Source organism: Salvia splendens, chromosome 15 (assembly GCF_004379255.2).
Source record: "Salvia splendens isolate huo1 chromosome 15, SspV2, whole genome shotgun sequence".
Lineage (NCBI taxonomy): Eukaryota > Viridiplantae > Streptophyta > Magnoliopsida > Lamiales > Lamiaceae > Salvia > Salvia splendens.
The window spans coordinates 10,112,527-10,134,576 of NC_056046.1; the positions used below are offsets into that span (position 1 = coordinate 10,112,527).

At 36.9% G+C, this 22,050-nt stretch overlaps 1 protein-coding gene and 1 pseudogene across 1 annotated transcript; both read left to right on the forward strand.

The window, feature by feature from the left end:
* Positions 1 to 210: 210 nt before the first annotated feature.
* On the forward strand, positions 211 to 12,938 carry LOC121768063 (phosphoenolpyruvate carboxylase 4). Its single transcript, XM_042164405.1, has 21 exons — positions 211 to 459; positions 1,253 to 1,416; positions 1,996 to 2,110; positions 2,201 to 2,278; positions 2,349 to 2,417; positions 2,506 to 2,584; positions 2,657 to 2,733; positions 2,805 to 2,900; positions 3,049 to 3,190; positions 3,800 to 3,931; positions 4,503 to 4,576; positions 4,685 to 4,960; positions 6,066 to 6,191; positions 6,307 to 6,408; positions 6,490 to 6,636; positions 9,313 to 9,411; positions 9,548 to 9,636; positions 10,247 to 10,373; positions 10,442 to 10,648; positions 11,091 to 12,505; positions 12,710 to 12,938. The coding sequence occupies exons 1-20, from the start codon at positions 304 to 306 to the stop codon at positions 11,913 to 11,915; spliced, it is 3,180 nt and encodes a 1,059-aa protein (XP_042020339.1). The 5' UTR covers positions 211 to 303; the 3' UTR covers positions 11,916 to 12,505; positions 12,710 to 12,938.
* A 1,796-nt stretch (positions 12,939 to 14,734) lies between these two features.
* On the forward strand, positions 14,735 to 19,920 carry LOC121768064 (annotated as a pseudogene).
* The last annotated feature ends 2,130 nt before the right edge of the window (positions 19,921 to 22,050 follow it).

Here is a 22,050-nt window from a genome sequence, read left to right on the forward strand (position 1 = left end):
GATGTTTCGATTAACTCCTATAAAAAAATATCGGGAAATTTCTATGGCGTGGGTCCTTCAACGCCAGCGACAGATATCATGTTACGAAATGCCACCATACACAAGACGACAAAACCATTACCATAATCCGCGCTACTTATTTCCACGTGTCATCATCTAACTCCTCACACTAAAATCATCGCAGCCCCACCCTTTCTGCACCAATTCTATTTCTCTCCTCCCCGCCAACACCAACACTCACAAGTCACAACACACACTACTCTCACTCTCCAGCTTCTGATATTTTTTCCCGGTGGAGAAAGCATGACGGACATTACGGATGATATAGCAGAGGAGATATCGTTCCAGGGGTTTGAAGATGACTGCAGATTACTCGGAAACCTGCTCAATGACGTTCTCCAACGCGAATTAGGGCCTGACTTCATGGAGAAACTCGAAAGGACCAGAGTTCTCGCACAGGTTTCCGCTACTTAACTCCGTTCTCAGCTTCTATTCGTAGATCGTGCTCTGTTTTACTCATTTATCTGTTTCAACCATTTTTTTTTGCCTGATTTGCTGTTGTTTCTTCTGATGCTTAGTTACTCATACTTCGGTTTGTGCTTGCTGAAAGTTTGTGCTAGTTCATAGTGTGTGTCTGTGTGAGAGTGTAGTGTGCGTTTTCAGTATAGGATTTTCCCCCTTCATCTATATAACTATATCTCTGTAAGTTTGTAACACTGGAATCTGGTGTATTATTATTCTTCTGTTTGATAAGCTCACAGCCGACTATAGAGTATTCATTGCGCATTTATTTTGTTATTATGCTGCATGCGTACGGTGTCGACAGCGTGGATGATGTATTTCTTCAGTTAGGTTTTTGTAATGTTGCCTTGCGATGAGTGGTTTGTGTTTCAAATTTTTAAACACTGCGCGATCGGGCATCAATTGCAGAATTTAATGGATACTTTGTTGGATTTGTTTAGTTTAACACGCACGTTACCATTTTCCCTCTTCCAAGTAACGTATGGTAAATATGAAGCTCGGTTGTTTCTAATACAAACAAGGAGGTTTTATCTATTACGGAGTAATTTTTGTTTATGTACAAAAATATGTGGAGTGAGGTGTTTGGTGTCAAGTACTCACTCACTCTATCAAATGATCCTGTGAACTACTTTTTAATTTCTTAATCCAGAGTACTTGAGCAATTTAAGGTGGGAAGTGTTTTGTATGCATGCACGGGTATAATTACTAATGACTGAAGTATGAATGGTAGAGTGCGTGCAACATGAGGATGGCAGGAATTGAGGACACAGCAGAGCTTCTTGAGAAGCAATTGGCCGCAGAGCTGTCTAAAATGACCCTTGAGGAAGCCCTGTCACTTGCTCGAGCATTCAGTCATTATCTAAACCTGACAGGCATTGCCGAAACACATCACAGGTAATGTTGGTAATATTCGTTTTCAGCATTATCTGCCGGTTGCTTGCTATCTTTTTTCTTGCTTCCACAATTCAGATGTATGAAGGCATGCTTATTGCTTACCACAGTTAAGTTCACCATAAAAAATAAAGTTAATGGCAAATAAAAATCTTGCAAATAAGTTCTTATTTTGTAAAATTGAAGAATAATGTCCTTACTGTAGTCATTGTTTATTACATAAATGACTTAACATGTTAATCATTCATATTTTGTTGTTTAGCTTGTTGTTCTTGAGCACATATTTGAGGTGCATAATTTAAGAGATATGTTATAATCAAGCTTCAAGGCCCATCAACAATATGTATGCAACGTCTTTGCTTATCTGTGGTTGATAGCGGTCTTAGAATTCATATTCACACATTTTAGCTTCAATCCCGTTGTTATAAATTAAGCTCTGTATTTATTTGATGTGGACATATCTCTATATTCTGATAATGTGACACTGAAATAATTGTACATTGGCTTGGTCCAATTCCTTTCTGCTGGATTCTTGAGAAATTTGTCCTCTGAATATTGATTGTGCAACATCCTACTCCGCAGAGTAACTAAAGCTCGAGGGTCCACAAATTTATCAAAATCGTGTGATGATGTTTTGAATCAGCTTGTGCAAGGTGGTATTTCTCCAGCAGACCTCTATGATACTGTTTGCAAGCAGGTCTTTGAGTGTTGTCTTTCTGTGTTTAGTTTTACAAGATATTCACTACCATTAATTTATTTGAAGTATATTGACTGTTTCTTACCACAGGAGGTTGAAATTGTCCTGACAGCACACCCGACTCAAATAAATCGTAGAACTCTGCAATATAAACATATCAAGATTGCAGTATGCCGCTTAACCAAATTTGCCATTTTGTCTTGTTGAAGATTTGCACTTAGTGTATTGTTCTTTGCAGCATCTTTTAGAATATAATGATCGGCCTGACCTAGGGCATGAAGATCGAGAGATGTTAATAGAAGATCTGGTACCTGCTTTTCTTTAGTGTAAATAGTGTGAAAAAAGCAAGACCAATTTTACATTTCCTAGAAACTCGAGTCTTTCTAATATTTTAGGTGAGAGAGCTTGCTTCAATATGGCAAACGGATGAGCTTAGGCGACACAAACCTACACCAGTTGATGAAGCTAGAGCTGGTAAGTTTAATTGGTTTGGACATGTCGAGATACTATACATTGAGTTTTACATAATGCTGCTATCCTTTTTAGGCCTCAATATTGTGGAGCAATCACTTTGGAGAGCCGTACCTCATTATTTACGTCGTCTCAGTAATGCACTAAAGAAGGTTGATCTCATTTCTTCTTCAAATCTCCATTTGGTCTGTTGGTTTTTATCATATTCATTCATCATCCGCAGCATACTGGAAAGCCCCTACCCTTGACATGCACTCCAATAAAATTTGGATCCTGGATGGGGGGTGATCGAGATGGAAATCCTAATGTGACCGCAAAGGTAATTTCTGTATTTTCTCTGTGTAACATCTTTCTAAGCATGCATTTCCAGTGCCTTGGTAATTTTGTGAATTGGTTTCTGGATATCCGAGAAGATCACTCCTTTATTCTTCTCATGTGTATGATGGGCTTTTTACCAATGGTGTCAGGTCACAAGAGACGTGTCTCTTTTATCCAGGTGGATGGCTGTTGATCTCTACTTGCGTGAAGTTGATAACCTCAGATTTGAACTCTCCATGAACCAATGCAGTGCAAAGTTATCAGGATTAGCACGTGAAATTTTAGAAAAAGGTGTTGTGTGCTAGGCTCATGCTACACATATGAGAAAGTTGCACCCTTTGCTCATGCATTTCGTCTCGATCATCATCGTCTGATGGGTATACAAGCTACTAGAAATATCTGCAAGTTGGTTGAGTGACTTTCTGAACCCGTATTAGAGAGGCGGTCTATAGAGATATCATTGAGATCTAAGTTTGGAAGCTTATGAACTGTCTCAGCTAGTGTAGCATGCATTTGCATCTTCCCATATTTGAACTTATCATATAAGGTTCTTCATCCGCTTAGGGATCCAGTGTCAGGTTGTGCTATATGTTGTAGATTTTTAATCCTGCTGCATTACAGTGAGCTTTTAAGTCCAGTAAAATAGCTCTTCCTATTAGATTTAACATTTTTCCAGAATTTTTTTGCTAATGCTTATTGCATTGTGCATCACACCTATTGAGGAACTGGCTGATAAAAACCGAGTAGATTGCAAGGCAAGAAGTCGCACATTCATTCCATGGTTCTACACGTTGTGATGATTAGTGTGATGCATTGAGGGAGTTCTTCTGCAAATAAATTGGCCAGTTAGCTGAAGCACTGGCTGGTAATTGCTGACCTTTTTTACCTGCATTCCTTCAGAGAAAACACTAGATGACTGGCATGAAACTCGGAGTCAACAATCAAGTTTGGGCCAATTCAAAAACTACAGCAATCATGCTCCACCTCTTCCAACACAGCTTCCAGCTGGTGCAGACCTGCCCTCTTGTGCAGGTAATGTCTCAACCTCAATAATTATTATGCTCAAGAATACAATTCCCAAGCCCTCTGCTTTACTTTGAGGAGTTAATTAACTGTCGATATGTTACTGCCTCAGTTTTAAGCTCATCGGAATGATATATTCTCGTGCAATTTACTGCTCAGTTTTACCATTCTGTGGACATGAACAGATCTCTTCCTCGAGTTAAGATTGATATTACTGGGGAAGAAGATTATTGTCTCCGGGTCTCGAGAAATTATTGTGTAGTAAATGGTTCCCTGGAATATTTGTTCCACTTTGTCCTTTATTTTATGCTTTACGAGATTCTGATTTTCTCCTCCTACGTGTGCTTGGGCTTTTATATGTTCTACATATATTTTCCCGCATTACATATGTCCTGATTTGCCTTTTCCACCTCCCTCTAGTATGTTCTGATTTCAGTTTCCATGTTTCATTAGATCATACGCATTGTTACTTCTTAGGTCCTTCCATTTTATCTCACTATTACTAATGGCATCTTCTATGCTTGGATGTTGAGATATGAACTTGATAAAATTTTATTTGTACTTTTTACTTTTCTTGTAGAACACAATGACATGAAGACTCACTATCCTAGACTAGATGTCCCTGGAACAGAGTTTAAGCCAATGAATCGTCAGGTAAATCAAACTCTTGCAACTTATTTTGCTTGGTCTTCTCAACATATTTATATATGTTCTTCATTTTCATGGGTGATGCTAATACATTTCTTGCACTTTTGCAAACAGGGTAGACAGGATTCCCTGAAAGAATTTTCACTTGATACAAGTAAACTTTCCATCAAAACACATGGAAATGACAATGCTAATAATTCAGGAAATGGTCAGTCAGTTGTCACACCACGAGGAACAGCTTCTAGTTCGAGTCAGCTTCTACTTCAGAGGAGACAATTTGCTGAATCTCAGATAGGAAGGACTAGTTTCCAGAAGCTCCTAGAACCAAGCTCTTCCCAGATACCTGGAATAGCTCCCTACAGAGTTGTTCTTGGGGATGTAAAAGAAAAGGTGCTGAGCTTGCCTATTTCCATCCACGTATTTTCAAACTGAATTAAAACTCCTCTCAGTTATCTTTCCTCATTCCCACTTCATAAATTCAGGAAAACTTAACTGATCGCTGGGATAGTTCTCCAAACCAATTATCCCATAAAAACACTGACTTGATGCTAAAGGGGTAGATATGACCTCTTTTAGCTGCTTAGAGTCTCATTCAATTGTCGATTTTACTCTATAAATCACAAAATCAATTAATTAGGTGGCAGCAATCGTTAATATATTTTTCATAGAACTTTGTTATGGCGTTCTGGCTTTTGACTTGGCTTCAAATAATTTTCTTATTTCATTTTGGGCACAAGTATTTTATTTGTCCCAGAAATCCCGGGTTGTTTCCAGCCTCATTGCAGGCATCTTTATTACTATAATTTGTTTTAGTATCTGAAGTATACAATTTAGCCATTCTACATTTCTAATGCTTGCAATGGCTTTTGATGGTTTCTAGAAACTTTCCAGTGTTCTGTTGCTTATCCTAGGTATTAGTTTGGTATCTGGCCAATGGAAAGGTTGACGGAACTGAATAGGAAATTCTTTCGTGCTACATGAGCTTACAGTGATGCTAGGATAGCAACTTTTGAGGAAGGAGAGATTAACTTTGTTACTGGCAAATGAAAATGTCATACAAATTGCGAAGGAATAGGTCATCAGATCTTGAATTAGACTTGCATTGCTTTGGATATAATATTAGGAAGTGGGAACTTAGCCTAGTTGTTGTGAAGTGCCTGTCCTTTTGATTTCATGTGCTAATATTACTTTTGGAACAAGTTGTTACTTCAAAAGTTTACTGCCTTCAGTGTTAATGTCCTCTCATTTATTCATTGTGGTAAGATATGAAACTTATGTGGCAGATATGAGCAATCATCTCAAAAGGAATAAAGTCGGGTGGTCTAGTATATTGTGTGGTAAATATTAGCAAAACTTGTTTTTATTCTGTAATGTACATTATTGAATGACTTTGTTTATATGAATTGTGTTTTCCCCTTTTTTGATACTTCCATTTTTCTTTATGTTATCTTGATATAAGCTCTTTTCTGTTCTCTCTTCTTTGCCTACAATTCAGCTTTCCAAGAGTCGAAGACGGCTAGAACTTCTTCTTGAGGACCTTCCTTGTGAATATGACCCTTGGGATTATTATGAGACTTCAGAGCAACTTCTTGAACCTCTCTTACTGTGCTATGACTCACTGGTATCTTTGTGTTGTACCCCCCCCCCCCAAAAAAAAACAAAAAAACAAACACCCCACAAATATATGACTGATTGTGACATTGCGGCAATGTAGTGACTGATTGTGACATTTGCAGCAATGTTCCGGGTCTGGGATCTTAGGTGATGGCCGACTTGCTGACCTAATTAGGCGTGTTGCTACTTTTGGGATGGTGCTAATGAAGCTCGACCTTCGCCAGGTAAATTCCCTGTTTATGTTCCAAGAAACAATCATGTATTTCTCATGCTACTTGTGCTAACTGTCATGCCTCATGTGCCAGGAATCTGGTAGACATTCAGAAACACTGGATGCAATAACCAAATATCTGGATATGGGTGCCTATAGTGAGTGGGATGAAGATAAGAAACTGGAATTCCTGACAAGAGAGTTGAAGGGGAAGAGGCCTCTAGTTCCTCCAACTATAGAGGTAGCTACATCATAGTAAATTTGTGTAACTTAGTTGCTTGATTTTCAACTGATTGCATTAAGCACTTTGTGTCCTTTGTGGATTTACGTGCAATAGAAGTTAGTATATAACCATTCACCACTACTATCATAATGTTCCCTTACCCTTCAAAAACCAAGCTCCCTCTGGGCTTTACAGGTCTTTTTTCAAGAATTATGTCCATAAGAATCTCTTTATGTGCTGTACAATAACTTATTTATTAGCTTTGAAATTGTAGTAGAAAACAGGACAGTTAAAATAAATAAGGGATATTGGCACCTAATATCATGGAACTTTCAAAAAGTTGGGTTTTTCCCACGAACTTTGAAATTGGCAAATAATATCACAAACTTTACTCGAGTTTGTTATTTGCCACCAATGAAAAAATTCCGGCTATATTAATAGATTGAAGAACTAATTTGGAAGGTGTGCTTTAAGAAAAACTATCTCAAAGATTGAAAATCTTGAAACTCTCGAAGTTGTTGTCGAGAAGTTACGAAAAAAATCTGTATCATGATATTATTTTCCGGAATTTTTTCATTGGTGGGAAATAATAAACTCGGGGTAAAGTTCATGATATTATTTGCCAATTTCAAAGTTAGCGGGAAAAACCCAACTTTTTGAAAGTTTCATGATATTAGGTGTCAATATCCCAATAAATAAAGATGCGGGTGCTGTTAATATGATGAGATATGATGACACTGGATGTTGACAATATGAAAGTTAGGCGGTTGAGATGTCTCTATTAAGATATTCATGTTTACCCTTGTCTGTATCCCAATATGGGATATTTCTTTTTTTGTTCTAGATTAAAACTTAGATTCCGTAAGTGTACTGGGCTTTTTTTAAATTTCGGCTTTGGGAGAGACGCATGACCCTCATGCGTCACCCGTTAATGAAATGCATGACCGTGATGCGTTTTAGGGTAAGACGCATGAGCGTAATGCGTCTTTTATTTTTTTTGTATTTTAATTGAAAGACGCATGAGGGACATGCGTCTTAGACTAAGACGCATGACCCACATGCGTCTCTCTTGTAAACAGCTGTAGCTTAGTGGTAAGAATTCCATGTTGTGTCTGTTGGGTTCGAATCCCAGCTGCCACACTACATTTTTTTTATTAATTACTAGTACAAAATACTATTTAAGCTAATTCTGAGTCAGTATTTTTGATTTTGTAAACAACTGAATTGATATTCTTTCATCCGATGAATTTGTTCATTTCATCTCCCTGGAGAAAAAATGAAAAAATAGTAACGTAAGAGTCTGCAAAGAAAAATATTGAAGAAATATAGTTATAGCTAGAATTGGTGCTTATGGTTTAGCTATACTGCTAATGTTCAGCAGTGAAGAGTACTCTGATGCTTCACAGTGTGGAAGCGATAGTGATGAGATGGGTGATAAAGTGGAATCAAGGAAGGAAGCTGCTACCAAAATAAACATTAAGAAATCGAACAGCCAAAGAAACGTAAATCCTCTGAAAATGCACATGTCTTTCCCCAGAAACGTAAATCCTCTGAAAAACCAGCTCCTGTTTATGGGAAACGCGTAGAGAATCTTAAATCAATAATTTATTTGATGACCGTTTTGAATTGTTACTAATTACAATTTTTAAATAGTATTTTGTAATAGTAATTAATAAAAAAATGTAGTGTGGTCGCTGGGATTTGAACCCAAGTCTCCACAAACACAACATGAAATTCTTACCACTAAGCTACAGCTGTTTACAAGAGTGACGCATGTGGGTCATGCGTTTTAGCCTAAGACGCATGTCCCTCATGCGTCTTTCAATTAAAATACAAAAAAAATTGAAAGACGCATTACGCTCATGCGTCTTACCCTAAAACGCATCACGGTCATGCGTTTCATTAACGCGTGACGCATGAGGGTCATGCGTCTCTCCCAAAGCCGGAATTTAAAAAAAGCCCAGTACACTTGCGGAATCTAAGTTTTAATCTAGAACAAAAAAAGAAATATCCCGTATAATATAGGTTTGGTTGTCTGCTCTAACTCTCTAAGTCTACCTCAACGTCACTCAAACTATCAAACTAATATGAATCTGAAAGTAGTTTTACTGTGGCTTAGTTCCATTTGTCAAATTTTGTGCGAATTTCGATGCATTTTTCATTTTTGTACGTACTAAGGAGGATATATGCCAGTTTCATGCTTGACAGGATACTAAACTGAAGGTCTTGCATTGAAATTTTCACTGTTGATGTCAAATAAAGATACAATATTCAGCAGGGTATAATGGATTGAAGGTCCTAATCAAGAGTTTTCAAATTTCAATATTCAAATGGAGAAAAAATAGCAAATGAGTAGTATCAATGGAGGAAATGAAAATTATGTAAATTGAATTAAATTAAGTTCCAATAAGTGATTTAATGGTATTAATCATAAAGATATTTATCTGTTCGTTTAATGGTGAACAATTGATGGATATTTGAAAACAAGTAATTTAATTTTGGGCTGAAATATGAAGAAACAAGTGATTCTGAGTAATTTTTTTGAGGTATTTATATCCATGTTCTTTGAAATCTTGAGGGGATATTATTGTTGCTTGGATTGATCATAATGCCAAATTTTATTACACTATTCTAAATTTTTTCTTATTGTGTAAATGGTTATTATATGTTTCCGTACTTTATTTTTCTTTGTAGGTCACCTTTGATATTAAAGAAGTATTAGATACCTTCAGAGTGGCCGCTGAACTGGGAAGTGATTCACTTGGAGCATATGTGATTTCTATGGCCTCCAATGTATGACATTTAGTATGTAGCAACTTTAAATGACATTGTTGCTACAGCCAACTAACATCCTGCTACAGTCATTTTCCGAAAGCTACTCTTCCCTTGTTCAGTATATAACTGGTGTGTTGTCCATATGAATTGGCAGGCTAGTGATGTTCTGGCAGTTGAGCTTTTGCAAAAGGACGCTCGCCTAGCTGTTGCTGGAGAGCTAGGCAGACCATGTCCTGGTGGAACGTAAGATGTCTTCACCTAAAATGCTACTGTAAAATTTTACCATATATTTAACCAGTATACTGTATAATTTATACAATGCATTGCAGATATGGATGTTTTTGTCGGCCTTTTAGTTTTCTTATCACTCTTTTTACCAAGAACTGGTGATTTTTAGGAGTTGATGTTACCAAACATGAGAATGATCTATGGTGCAATATAGCTGGTCTTATTCTCATTTGGTGCCATTACATTTATTTCTCTAAGATCAATGATCAGCGACTTACCAAGGATAATCAGCTTCACAATTGACACAAATGATCATCATGCTAGATGAGAATGTGGCTTTAATTTTTTGTTATTTTTGGCAAAAGATGATTTGTTATTTTGCTGCTGGAATGTAAAATTTATGGAATCACACCTTCGAAAGATTATGCTATACTAATCTTATGAACTGGGCATATTTGTGCCTGGTTTACATCTTTTGGGGGACTCTGGAGCATTTATGTAGATTGCCTAGAAGCAAAAATTACACCCATCAGGAAAAGCGTGTTGGAAATATGATATTTATATACCCTTTCTGCATTTCTATACATTTAAAAACTGACAGAATAGTATCTGAATCTTGTAATAGGCTTCGAGTTGTTCCTCTATTTGAAACTGTGAAGGACTTGAGACAAGCTGGTTCAGTCATCAGAAAGTTACTATCAATTGATTGGTATCACGATCATATTATTAAGAACCATAATGGACACCAGGAGGTACAGTAACAATTGTCTCACAATAGTTACTTATGAAAATTCTAACTTTTAGCTTATTGATGGTACAGGTGATGGTTGGATATTCTGACTCGGGTAAAGATGCAGGACGCTTTACTGCTGCTTGGGAACTTTACAAAGCTCAACAAGATGTTACCACTGCATGTAATGAATATGGCATAAAGATTACTCTATTCCATGGCCGTGGAGGCAGCATTGGACGTGGTGGTGGTCCTACGCATCTTGCTATTCAGTCCCAACCGCCTGGTTCAGTTATGGTGAGATACACTTTTTTGTTCATCTCTTGTTTCCTTTTCTTCAGAATTTTGGCGCATTTGTATTTTATCCAACTAAGAAGCAAATTGAACATCCCGAATTATGTACAATAGTGAATAGTGGTGCTACAAACGTTTCACATGTTATGGTAAGAATTTAATGTACATTAAAGGGAGGTCACAAAATTGATTGAAAAATAGTTCTCCTTAAAAGGGAGTATATAAGAAGCAAACTTGAAAGAGGAAATCAAGTTTGAAACTTTTCTCCTTGATTGAAAGAAGAATATACTATATGGAGAGTGATATGAAGCAATGCAGTTGAGGACTACAATGATGTAAAATTTCTCTAGAAGCATGGAATGTCTTGTCATTTTCTATACCTTTATTAGCTCTTACTTTTCAAGTTTCAATAATGGCAAACATATCTTCTTCCATGAATTGGCAGGGTACTCTAAGATCAACCGAGCAAGGTGAAATGGTGCAGGCCAAGTTTGGGCTACCACAAATGGCTGTACGACAGTTAGAGATCTACACCACAGCTGTGCTTCTCGCTACCATACGACCACCCCAATCACCCAAGGAAGAAAAATGGCGTAAACTGATGGATGAAATTTCTCAAATCAGTTCAACTACTTACAGGACCACTGTCTATGAGAACCCTGAATTTCTTGCCTACTTCCATGAGGCGACACCTCAGGCTGAGCTCGGTTGTCTTAACATTGGAAGCCGTCCAACACGCAGAAAGGTTTCAACTGGAATTGGACACCTGAGGGCCATTCCGTGGATATTCGCCTGGACTCAGACACGACTAATTCTCCCTGCTTGGCTCGGAGTTGGTGCAGGCTTGAAGGGCATTTGTGAGAAAGGGCACACTGAAGATTTACGAGCAATGTACAAAGAGTGGCCTTTCTTCCAATCAACTATCGACTTGATAGAGATGGTTCTGGGAAAAGCAGACATACCAATAGCCAAGCATTACGATGAAGTTTTGGTGTCTGAGAGCAGGCAAGAGCTGGGGGCTGAGCTTAGGAGGGAACTTTTGACAGCAGAGAAGTTTGTACTGTTGATAACCGGACATGAAAAACTGTCCGAAAACAACCGTAGCCTTCGGAAGCTGATCGAGAGCAGGCTTCCCTATCTGAATCCAATAAACATGCTGCAGGTGGAGATACTGAAAAGGCTGAGGCGAGACGACGACAACAACAAACTGCGAGATGCCCTGCTAATCACCATTAATGGCATTGCTGCTGGCATGAGGAACACGGGTTGAGCATCATCTATCTAAACAATTTAGGCAATATCTGATGAAAATAGTTTCTTGTTATTTGCATATGCGGAAACCATTTCTTCGTGGCATAAGTATGTAAATATTGTCTGAGAAGAAAATCTGAGATCAGAAGCGTGATGTCTTTTGATGCAACGTTATTACCTATTAGAGCATTATGATTTTCTGCAGTTAGTGACAAAATCTGATGCTCAAATATCTCCCCATCTATTCCTGTCTGTTCCTAGTGAAACCTCTTTCTCTGGAGTAAAGATTATGCTCAGCATCTGATGCGGCATGAGACGAAAGAAGCCTCTCTTTATTTGAATTATTTATTCCGATTCCTATGATGGTATTTCTTAAAAATGATTTTCATTCCTGACACTTGTGAACTTGGCTTATAAATACATAAACAATGAGGGATGTAAGATATCAACATTCATCCAAGAAATGGCATCACTCAAACTGGAGAAGCCTGTTGGTTCCCAATCAGGTGCTGCACCCAAGAAAGCGCCCGCCAATGCCAAAGCTCCGACCACCAAACCGGGCCCTGCCAAGGGAGAACTGAAGCCTCGGGAGCCAAAGAAGAAGGCAAAGTCTTACTTCTTTCTTTCTTCCTTCTTTCTTTCCTTCCCTATTGTTTTTTAAGTGAATATGAAACTATACAAATAGAAGGAATGTTAGGAATGAAGGGGCTCACCGCTCATGTAAACCTCTTTCGATTTTTAAAGAATGGCAAGGAAAAGAAGGACTACTACCATTTCTGATATCATGGTTTATTGGCTTGTTTGTGTATACAGGGATCAGGGGGCAAGTCTAAAGGGAAGAAATGAGAAGAGTTATTGAAGTTAATGTTTTCAACTTTACTAAGCAGCCCAATGTAATGAATGTTGCTGTCTAGGCTTGTGACCCTATAACTTGGGCTTGGTACAATAAAATGATGATCGAACTATCTGCTCTTTCAATAGCTAAACAACCATTGTACTAAATCTTTACTATTCTATATCAATACAAAACAATTTGAAGGTTTGTTGGCGCAAAACTTCATAGATTTTACGTGTATGGATCTAGTAAAAAAAGCAGCCACATTTTGAACATTAAGACATTGTAAACTCATTGGGCTATTGATGAAGCCCATTTTGTTGAATCCCAAACGGAATCCCACGTGCCTGCCCCGTGACCTTCCTCATTTCTGCTACTCTGCACTCTCGTTTCCCAACCATGGCGGACGGCCATTCCTTCAACAATATCTCTCTCGGTGGTCGAGGAATGAAATAGAGAATAAGAAAAGGAAAAGAAAAACGAGATGAGAGATTTTAATCTCTCTCCCTGAACTATTTTGGGAAATCTCCATCACACACACACTTTACACCACATACAAACACTCTGCCGCACATACACACACACACTCTCCGATACTCAAACAAGCAGCACCTCCTTCCGGCGATCGCCGCGCCTCCGGCGACCGTGGGCAATCACCTCTCGTCTCTCTCTCTGTCTCAACCCCTAACCCCAGCACGAGCACACATAGGCCAGCCCCTCCCTCTCTCTGCGTCGCGTCTGTCCGGCCAATTTCGCCGCCTCCATCACCTGATTCCAACGACTCCATAGGCTAGTCTACCTCCCATTTGTGTAAGGAGTTTCCCTACATCTTTTATTCATTTAATTTTATCTTCAATTGAGAGTTAGGGTTTATGTAAAAGTTTTTCCCCAAATTTGAATTTCAGCAAATTAGTTGTAAATCTAATTTGTTTAATGACTAATTAGTTTACTAAGCATAACTGGGGAGCTGAATTGGGAGAAAAATATAATCTTATTATGCGAATATGTTTTAGCTTAGTTTGGGGAATTTGTGTTGCTACTTGGATTTAGCTTGAGGAATTGTCATCCTAGCATAAGATAAATCTTAAACAAATACTAGGAATTACGTATTTTTATTATGAGGAGTTTTGAGACAGCCTATAGTTAGAGTTGAAATTTGATGATTGATGTTCACAATAAATTACATATATGCATATTTGGGAATATACACTACTCCATGTTTAAACTAAAGTTGCGGGATGAATTTTGAGTATTGATGCTAGATTATTTTGGTTAGTTTGGAACTCAAGCTATAATTTGATTACAAGACGTTGGTTGGGAATTTGGAGCATGGATAGAATTTTTAGCAAGTTACACATAAATTCAGTAGCTAAAAAAAATTAAAAGAGAACTTGATCTATGCTTTAAATTGTTTTGTGTTGGTGTTATATAAGAAATGCATATTGAAGGTAATCCTACCTTGTGAGATCACACGAGCAAGGAGATAGAGAAAGAGTAAAGTGATTCCATCGTCAAGGCGTTCTGGATTTTGAGGTAGTGTATTATCCTACATTAGTTCGTAATTCTTGAATTAAGTTTATGTTGTTACATATAAATTGTTGTGTTTTAATTGGTTATGCAAGTTTTCTTTTTCTTTTTGTTTTGTTTAGTAGATTTATTTTTATTATGGGATATTATTTGTTTAAAAATTAAAATACCATCCAACTTGTTGGATTCATAACTAAAATACCTAAGGAAAGCAAATGAATGCTGCAACTCTGTTTGTTCTTTTTATATCATAGTATAAAATACTATTATACATATGTTTTATATTTTTGTTCAAGATTTTTATTTTAGTATTTTATCAAATCAAATATTATGTTTTTGTAAATAAAAAAATATTAAAAAAACATAAACATTATGATAGTTAGAATCAGTTCATATTAAAGTATTTTAATCTGTGAATCTAACTAATTTTTGACAAGATTATGGATTTTTAAATGAAAAAATCCCATAATAAAAACAATCCCATTATAAAAATAAAATTACTAAACAAAATTTTAAAAAAAGACATCTGCGTTTCATTCTTTACTTGGTGCGTTTGCACAGCAGCAATTGCTGTGATTTTCAACACAGTTGGGGATCTCCTCCCATATACCCTCACCCGCGCCTCTGCCTACTCTCGACTCTTAATCATGGCGGACGGTCATTCGTTCAACAATATCTCTCTCGTTGGTCGAGGAGGAACTGTGAGTGTTTATTTTTGCTCCTTTTTGTTCATTGTCAAATTAATTCATTGCTCCATTTTAGTATTTTATCAAATCAAATATTATGTTTTTGTAAATAAAAAAATATTAAAAAAAACATAAACATTATGATAGTTAGAATCAGTTCATATTAAAGTATTTTAATCTGTGAATCTAACTAATTTTTTACAAGATTATGGATTTTTAAATGAAAAAAATCCCATAATAAAAACAATCCCATTATAAAAATAAAATTACTAAACAAAATTTAAAAAAAAGACATCTGCGTTTCATTCTTTACTTGGTGCGTTTGCACAGCAGCAATTGCTGTGATTTTCAACACAGTAGGGGATCTCCTCCCATATACCCTCACCCGCGCCTCTGCCTACTCTCGACTCTTAATCATGTCGGACGGTCATTCGTTCAACAATATCTCTCTCGTTGGTCGAGGAGGAACTGTGAGTGTTTATTTTTGCTCCATTTTGTTCATTGTCAAATTAATTCATCCTTGGTTATTTTTCCTGTTCTAATTTTGGTCATTATATTTCCTAACCCTAGTTTTGCGTTTGTGTGTTGTGTTATTTTCTTCGAAAAAGCTGTTATGTCAAGTTTGTTCTGTGTTAATCCATATTGTCGTGCCAAAATTAGAGGTATTTGTGTTCGTTCTTTTCGTACGAGGTGATCAGAATCTGTTGGTACTTACATAATTACTAGGAGTAATTTGTTCTCTGAGTTGCCTTCTTTGGATAGCCTGTCGAAATGTGATATTTTTTGTGTCAAAACTTTCTGGGTTGACATGAAGAAGTTGAATTGGGAATTTCAAGGTAAATGAACGAGATTTTCCTGTAGGGTTACTTGAACTCTCAAAGGAAAAGATGAAAAAATCGAAACAAAGAAGATGAAAAGTTGAAATTAGCCCTTGCTTTGCTAGTTTTGTAATGTGAATATTAGTTTGTGAGAATCTTGTGTTGTTAGTCTTGTAGTAGTTCCTTTTTTCATTGAAGAAAGGATATTGAGACCTACCCTCCTTTGCAGAATCCTGGACAACTTAAAGTCCACTCACGTGGGATAATATGGAAGAAACAAGGAGGTGGCAAGGCTGTGGATGTTGATAAATCAGATTTGCTGGGCCTTACATGGATGAAGGTACCTCGATCTAACCAACTTGGAGTTCGAACCAAAGATGGCCTCAACTACAAGTTCACCGGTTTCCGGGATCAGGTGGATATGTTATCTCTTTTCATGTTTATTTCATAACTGGAGCTCGCAAGAACATGTAATTCAAGACATTCTTAACTTGCGTCATAACTGGATCAAACTTGCTGTAAGTTAAATAGATGGAGTATAGGGAAAAGCTTTTTGGTTTATCAATTTGCGATGCAGTTAAAACTTAAAAGTGATCTGTTTATACTCTACATACATTCTCATCACCACTTTGTCATGCCTCCAATGGGAGGAGTTACATACTCTAAGAATCACTTGGTATGATTACTTGTGCTTGTGGATGCTTTTTGTGCAGGATGTTGCGAGCCTTAATACATTCTTCCAGACCAACTTTTCAGCAACTCCAGAGGAGAAGCAGCTCTCTGTCAGTGGAAAAAATTGGGGAGAAGTTGATTTAAATGGTATCTGTATAGCTCACCTTACGTTTGATATATTCCTTCCGTTTCCATTAGTTGTTTGTCATCATATAGATATATCTGCCGATGCTCAGTTGTTTCATTTGAAACAATGTCAACATTTTGTCTTTTTTTGCTAGTATGATATCCTTATTGTTATCAAATCTTTGGAATCAAGTGAATATGCTTTTTCGATTTATAGATGACTGTTACACCCCTTCGATTCCCAGGGAATACACTTACTTTTCTTGTGGGTGATAAGCAAGCATTCGAGATATCTCTAGCCGATGTAGCACAAACCCAACTTCAAGGGAAAAATGATGTCATGCTGGAATTCCATGTTGATGATACAACTGGTGCCAACGAGGTACTTATAATTCCATGTAATTCGGTATTCATGGTTGTTTGGTGTTATTGCATCTATAGTGATACCTAGAAAAATTATTGTGTATAAGATTTATCATCAATATAGATTGATTTCTTGTTATTTGGTAATTTGCAAATTTGATAAATCTATTATTTCTTGCAGAAAGACTCGTTAATGGAAATAAGTTTCCACATCCCTAATTCAAACACTCAATTTGTTGGTGATGAAAATCGACCTTCTGCTCAGGTATTTCATTTACATGAATCCCATATGTTTGTTGCCTTTCAGGCATATCAGTATTAGTAATATACCCTTTTCGCAGGTATTCAGAGACAAGATTGTCTCAATGGCAGATGTTGGGGCAGGAGGGGAAGAAGCTGTAGTTACATTTGACGGGATTGCCATACTTACTCCTAGGTGAGTTACCTTATTTTCTAGAATAAGTTGCAGACCGACATCAGTAGCTTTTCTCTGCTGCAGATTTTCTGACATTAATTTTTGTTCAGGGGACGATACAGTGTCGAACTTCATCTTTCCTTTTTACGTCTCCAAGGACAGGCTAATGACTTTAAAATTCAGTACAGCAGTGTAGTTCGTGTTTTTTGGCTGCCTAAGGTACTCTTCTTGCCCTTCTTGAAAATCCTATTTGAATGGTATTTGCACATATCACTATTGGGAAAGCTACTGTATTTATTGCAAAATTGTTTCCTCGAATAATGGGAGATTGCCTATTTCATAAATCACCTATAATGGTTGATTTAACATTTTTTTTCTTGCAGTTCAACCAACCACACACCTTTGTTGTTGTGACACTTGATCCACCAATTAGGAAGGGCCAAACCTTGTATCCACATATTGTGATGCAGGTTAATATGTGATAGCTTAATTATTTTACTTCAAAATGAAAATTTGAGTATTAATTTGAAGTTTTTATGAGATTCTCCTTTTTTAATCTCATCTACAGTTTGAGACTGATGCTATTATGGACACCACTTTATCAATGAGTGAAGACCTTTACAATTCCAAGTACAAAGAAAAGCTTGACCCTGATCACAAGGTAATGACCTACTATTATATTATAGAATGCTGATTCACCAGTTCATTCTTGAAGATGATTCACTGGATCTCAAACTGCTTTCTTCACAATTGTATTATAAAGTAGGTTGTCCATACCACATTTGCCTTATATTCCTCTCAATAACTTTATTTCATTTTGTCTGCTTGGGAAGCTGAGAGAAAATATGCCATGACACCATCTTTTTGTTCAAATTTCAGGGACTCATCCATGAGGTCTTCATTACTATACTGCGTGGATTGTCTGGTGCCAAAGTCACCTAACCCGGAAAATTCCGCAGTAGTCAGGATGGTTATGCTGTCAAGTCATCACTCAAAGCTGAAGATGGGGTTCTCTATCCTCTTGAAAAGAGCTTTTTCTTTTTACCCAAGCCACCCACTCTAATTCTTCATGAGGAGGTACTGTATGAAGATATCTTTTGGGCTTCTTTACCAAGTTTGGATAAAATGGCACCTGAAAACTCTTCTGTCCAATATACTTAGATTGACTATGTGGAGTTTGAGAGGCATACTGCTGGAGGTTCAAACATGCATTATTTTGATTTTCTCATCAGACTTAAGACTGAGCAAGAGCATCTTTTCAGAAATATTCAAAGAAATGAGTATCACAATCTCTTTCAATTTGTCCAGTGAGTGCCTCTTGCTTGTTACCTTATTATCTGATTGAAGTTCATTAGTGAAGTTGGTCATAACTTGGTGTCTGATATTATGTTGGTGTCTGATATTATGACGTTTCAGAGAGAAAGGTTTGAAGATTATGAATTTCAGTGCGGGAAGTGTCCCGAATGCCGAAGGAGTTGCAGCTGTTTTGCAGAGTGATATTGATGATGCTGTTGATCCACATCTCGAGAGAATCAGGAACCAAGCAATTGGAGATGAGAGTGATGAGGAGGTGCAGTGTCTATTTCCTTTTTCCTGTCTCTGAAGTAAATCACGTGCAGATATTTGCAAAATGCAACTACAAACTACAATTATATTCTGATTGAATTATTCATCACTTAATGTACAAACTTAATCACAGGATGAAGATTTTGTTATTGATAAAGACGACGGTGGCTCCCCCACTGATGACTCCGGGGGAGATGACTCTGATGCTAGTGATAGCGGAGGGGAGAAAGAGGTGACATCTCTCTCAGTCTTATGAGTACATTTTTTATTTAGATTTGAATATTGAATATGGAGGCCGGCATGAATATATGGTGTGGTCCAGGCAACACCGAAAAAGAAGCCCAAGAAGGAACCTTCTGCTGTGAAGGCGTCATCTAGTAGGAAAAAGACCAAAGATGACGATGATGGTGGAAAGAAGAAGAAACAAAAGAAGAAAAAGGATCCAAATGCCCCCAAGAAAGCAATGAGTTCCTTCATGTTCTTTTCTCAAGCCGAAAGAGAGGTTTGTACAGCCTAAATATACACAAGTTTGTTTGAATATGTGTCTGTAATTGTGCCTTAACTCAATTTGTGTGCAATTTGATGCAGGATGTGAAGAAGACTAATCCAGGAATTGCATTTACAGAAGTAGGAAAAGTACTAGGAGAAAGATGGAATAAGATGACAGGTATTTACCATATTCCACTTTGTACATAGCATTGCTTTTTACGAACCCAAGGCTGACGCTATTGTGTCTGCAGCGGAGGAGAAGGCACCATATGAAGCAAAAGCGCGAGCTGACAAGAAACGCTATGGTGATGAGATCAGTGGCTATAAGAATCCTCAGCCGATGGAAGTTGACTCACCAGATGGATCTGACACCTCTTAGAGTTCCATCGCTGACAAACTGTCCGAGGTTTCATATAGCCTTCAGTTTTTATAGCTGATAAATGTGTCATTCTTGTTACAAATATCTGTGATGTGGCTAATTTAACCATGTTGATGCATGTGCTTATACAAAATTTTATTATGTGCAACATCCCCTGCTTGGACTAGCCATATATGAGATTAAGTCTGGCTGTCTGGGAGTGGGATATTATATGATGCCAGCACTCCTACACCACCTACAATTTTCAATCTGCAAAAATAAACAAGGGAAGAATATATTAATAAAAAGTCCAAAGACTCTGAATTAACAATGTATCCATACAATATAAATTCAAATTTTGATATTTAGATTAGAAAAATGAAAGTTAAATAGATTCCTTGATTTGCCGCGGAGGACAAGTTGGCCATTATTAGACTGATTTAATTTTTTTCAAACTAGTACGCAGGGAATGAATCCCTGCTGTGGAGGGGTGCACAGCAGCTGCTGCTCCTCACACCCCTATATTTTATATTAAAAAATATTTTTTAAAATTTTAATTAAATTAATAATGAGATGTGAGGAGCAGCATCCCCTGCTGTGCATCCCTCCACGGCAGGGGATCCATTCCCCTAGTACGCATTATCTCTTTTTTTCACCATTGGTCGTGTATTCGATAGTTGATGCCAAGGATGACTAACAGATGTGTACCCTTGACTCAGGATTGGTAATTTTTTTTAAATTGGAAACATAGACATAAATTTATACTACAATTTAAAAAATTAATTTATCCCAAAAACTATAGTCTAGCAGTCTACTATACTTTATCTATGTGGTTTTTGCCACTTTCAAAAGAATCAAATCAAATCGATGCCTGCACCATGCCACATAATTAGAGCATAATAACATATGCAAAAGAATAAAGGTATATGCTTTAATTTTGCATAATTTCAAGGCGTAGCTATTATTTTATTTTCTTATTGATTGGTAAATGTAGTGAAACGACAAACTGATTCAGTGATAAAATGTACTCCATGAAGCATCAATTCAAGATGGTGAGTTGTATCATCGTGTTTTTTAATGAATATGTGACTAAAATGTCTACTAAACTGCAATCTCTAAAATACTTATCCTTTTGTATTGTGAGCATAGGTAAATAACTATATAGTAAATTTCAGTATTTGTATATAAACTCTTTGTTAAATGCTTATGAAATAAAGTATTAATTCATCATATATATCTAGCACACTCTTATCGCAATTTGAGTTATACATATGCTTAACTTAGAAGGATTATTTAAAAGGTTATAATACATAGTTTCCAAGAATCTAAATAGTATAGTTGAGCAAGTATATGCTTTGATTGGATCCAAAACAAGAGGTATTAAGATTGGTAAAAGATTAAAGATGCCTTTAACCCATTTTAGGATGAGTTGCTTCTGGTGTTAAAGTGGGATATTCTCAGTTGAGATTAACATGTGCGAGTTTCAAGTCTATGTGAATACCGATGTGAGATAGTTGTAATATACTCCGTCCCGGACTACTCGCACATTTCCTTTTCGGCACGGAGATTAAGGAATGAGTGTATAGCAAAGTCAACAATTGCGGCTGTAGGTGATAATTTTTACTAAAAATTGAAAGAGTGCAAATAACTTGGGACGCCAAGAAAGGAAATAAGTGCAAGTAGTCCGGGACGGAATGAGTATTATTTTAGTTTCACAGTTTGGCTTATTATTTTACTTGTCCAATTTTTTTCTGATCGGTTCGGTTTCAGTTCAGATATACTGCTGGATCAGTTAAATTTGACCCACAATTCAGTCCAGATATACTGCTGGATCAGTTAAATTTGACCCACAATCGGCGACCCGCTCTGATACCATGATAGAAATCCATGGGTTCTATCCTAAAACCAATTGGTGATAGGAGGAGTGACCTATTAGAATTATATAATGGTTTCAAGTCTATGTGAATACCGATGTTGGATAGTTGTAATATATTATTTTAGGTTCAATTGCCAAACCATAAGTACAATGGGCATAATACTTGCATTTATGGAACCTCAATCTAGAATCATATGCTCTTTTTCAGATCAGAATTATAGCAATTATAATCATTTCACAAGGGTATATATTACTCGGCAATTGGCATCGTGGGATAACAAATTCGAATAAATAATTGACAACCAAAGTTGGACTGAATATATTAGTGGATTTTAAGAATTATTGGAAATTGTTTTATGAAATGTGGGAATATATATAATGATAAATAATTGTTAATTACAGGTTACACTGACTTTGAACAGT

What these genes read in the sequence shown, in the direction of transcription:
- LOC121768063 (XM_042164405.1), top strand. Translation starts at nt 304, where the DNA reads ATGACGGACATTACGGATGATATAGCAGAGGAGATATCGTTCCAGGGG. An exon ending in AGATGTTAATAGAAGATCTG is followed by an intron (nt 2,418 to 2,505) that starts GTACCTGCTTTT and finishes CTAATATTTTAG; the next exon opens with GTGAGAGAGCTTGCTTCAAT. An exon ending in AGACCTGCCCTCTTGTGCAG is followed by an intron (nt 3,932 to 4,502) that starts GTAATGTCTCAA and finishes CTTTTCTTGTAG; the next exon opens with AACACAATGACATGAAGACT.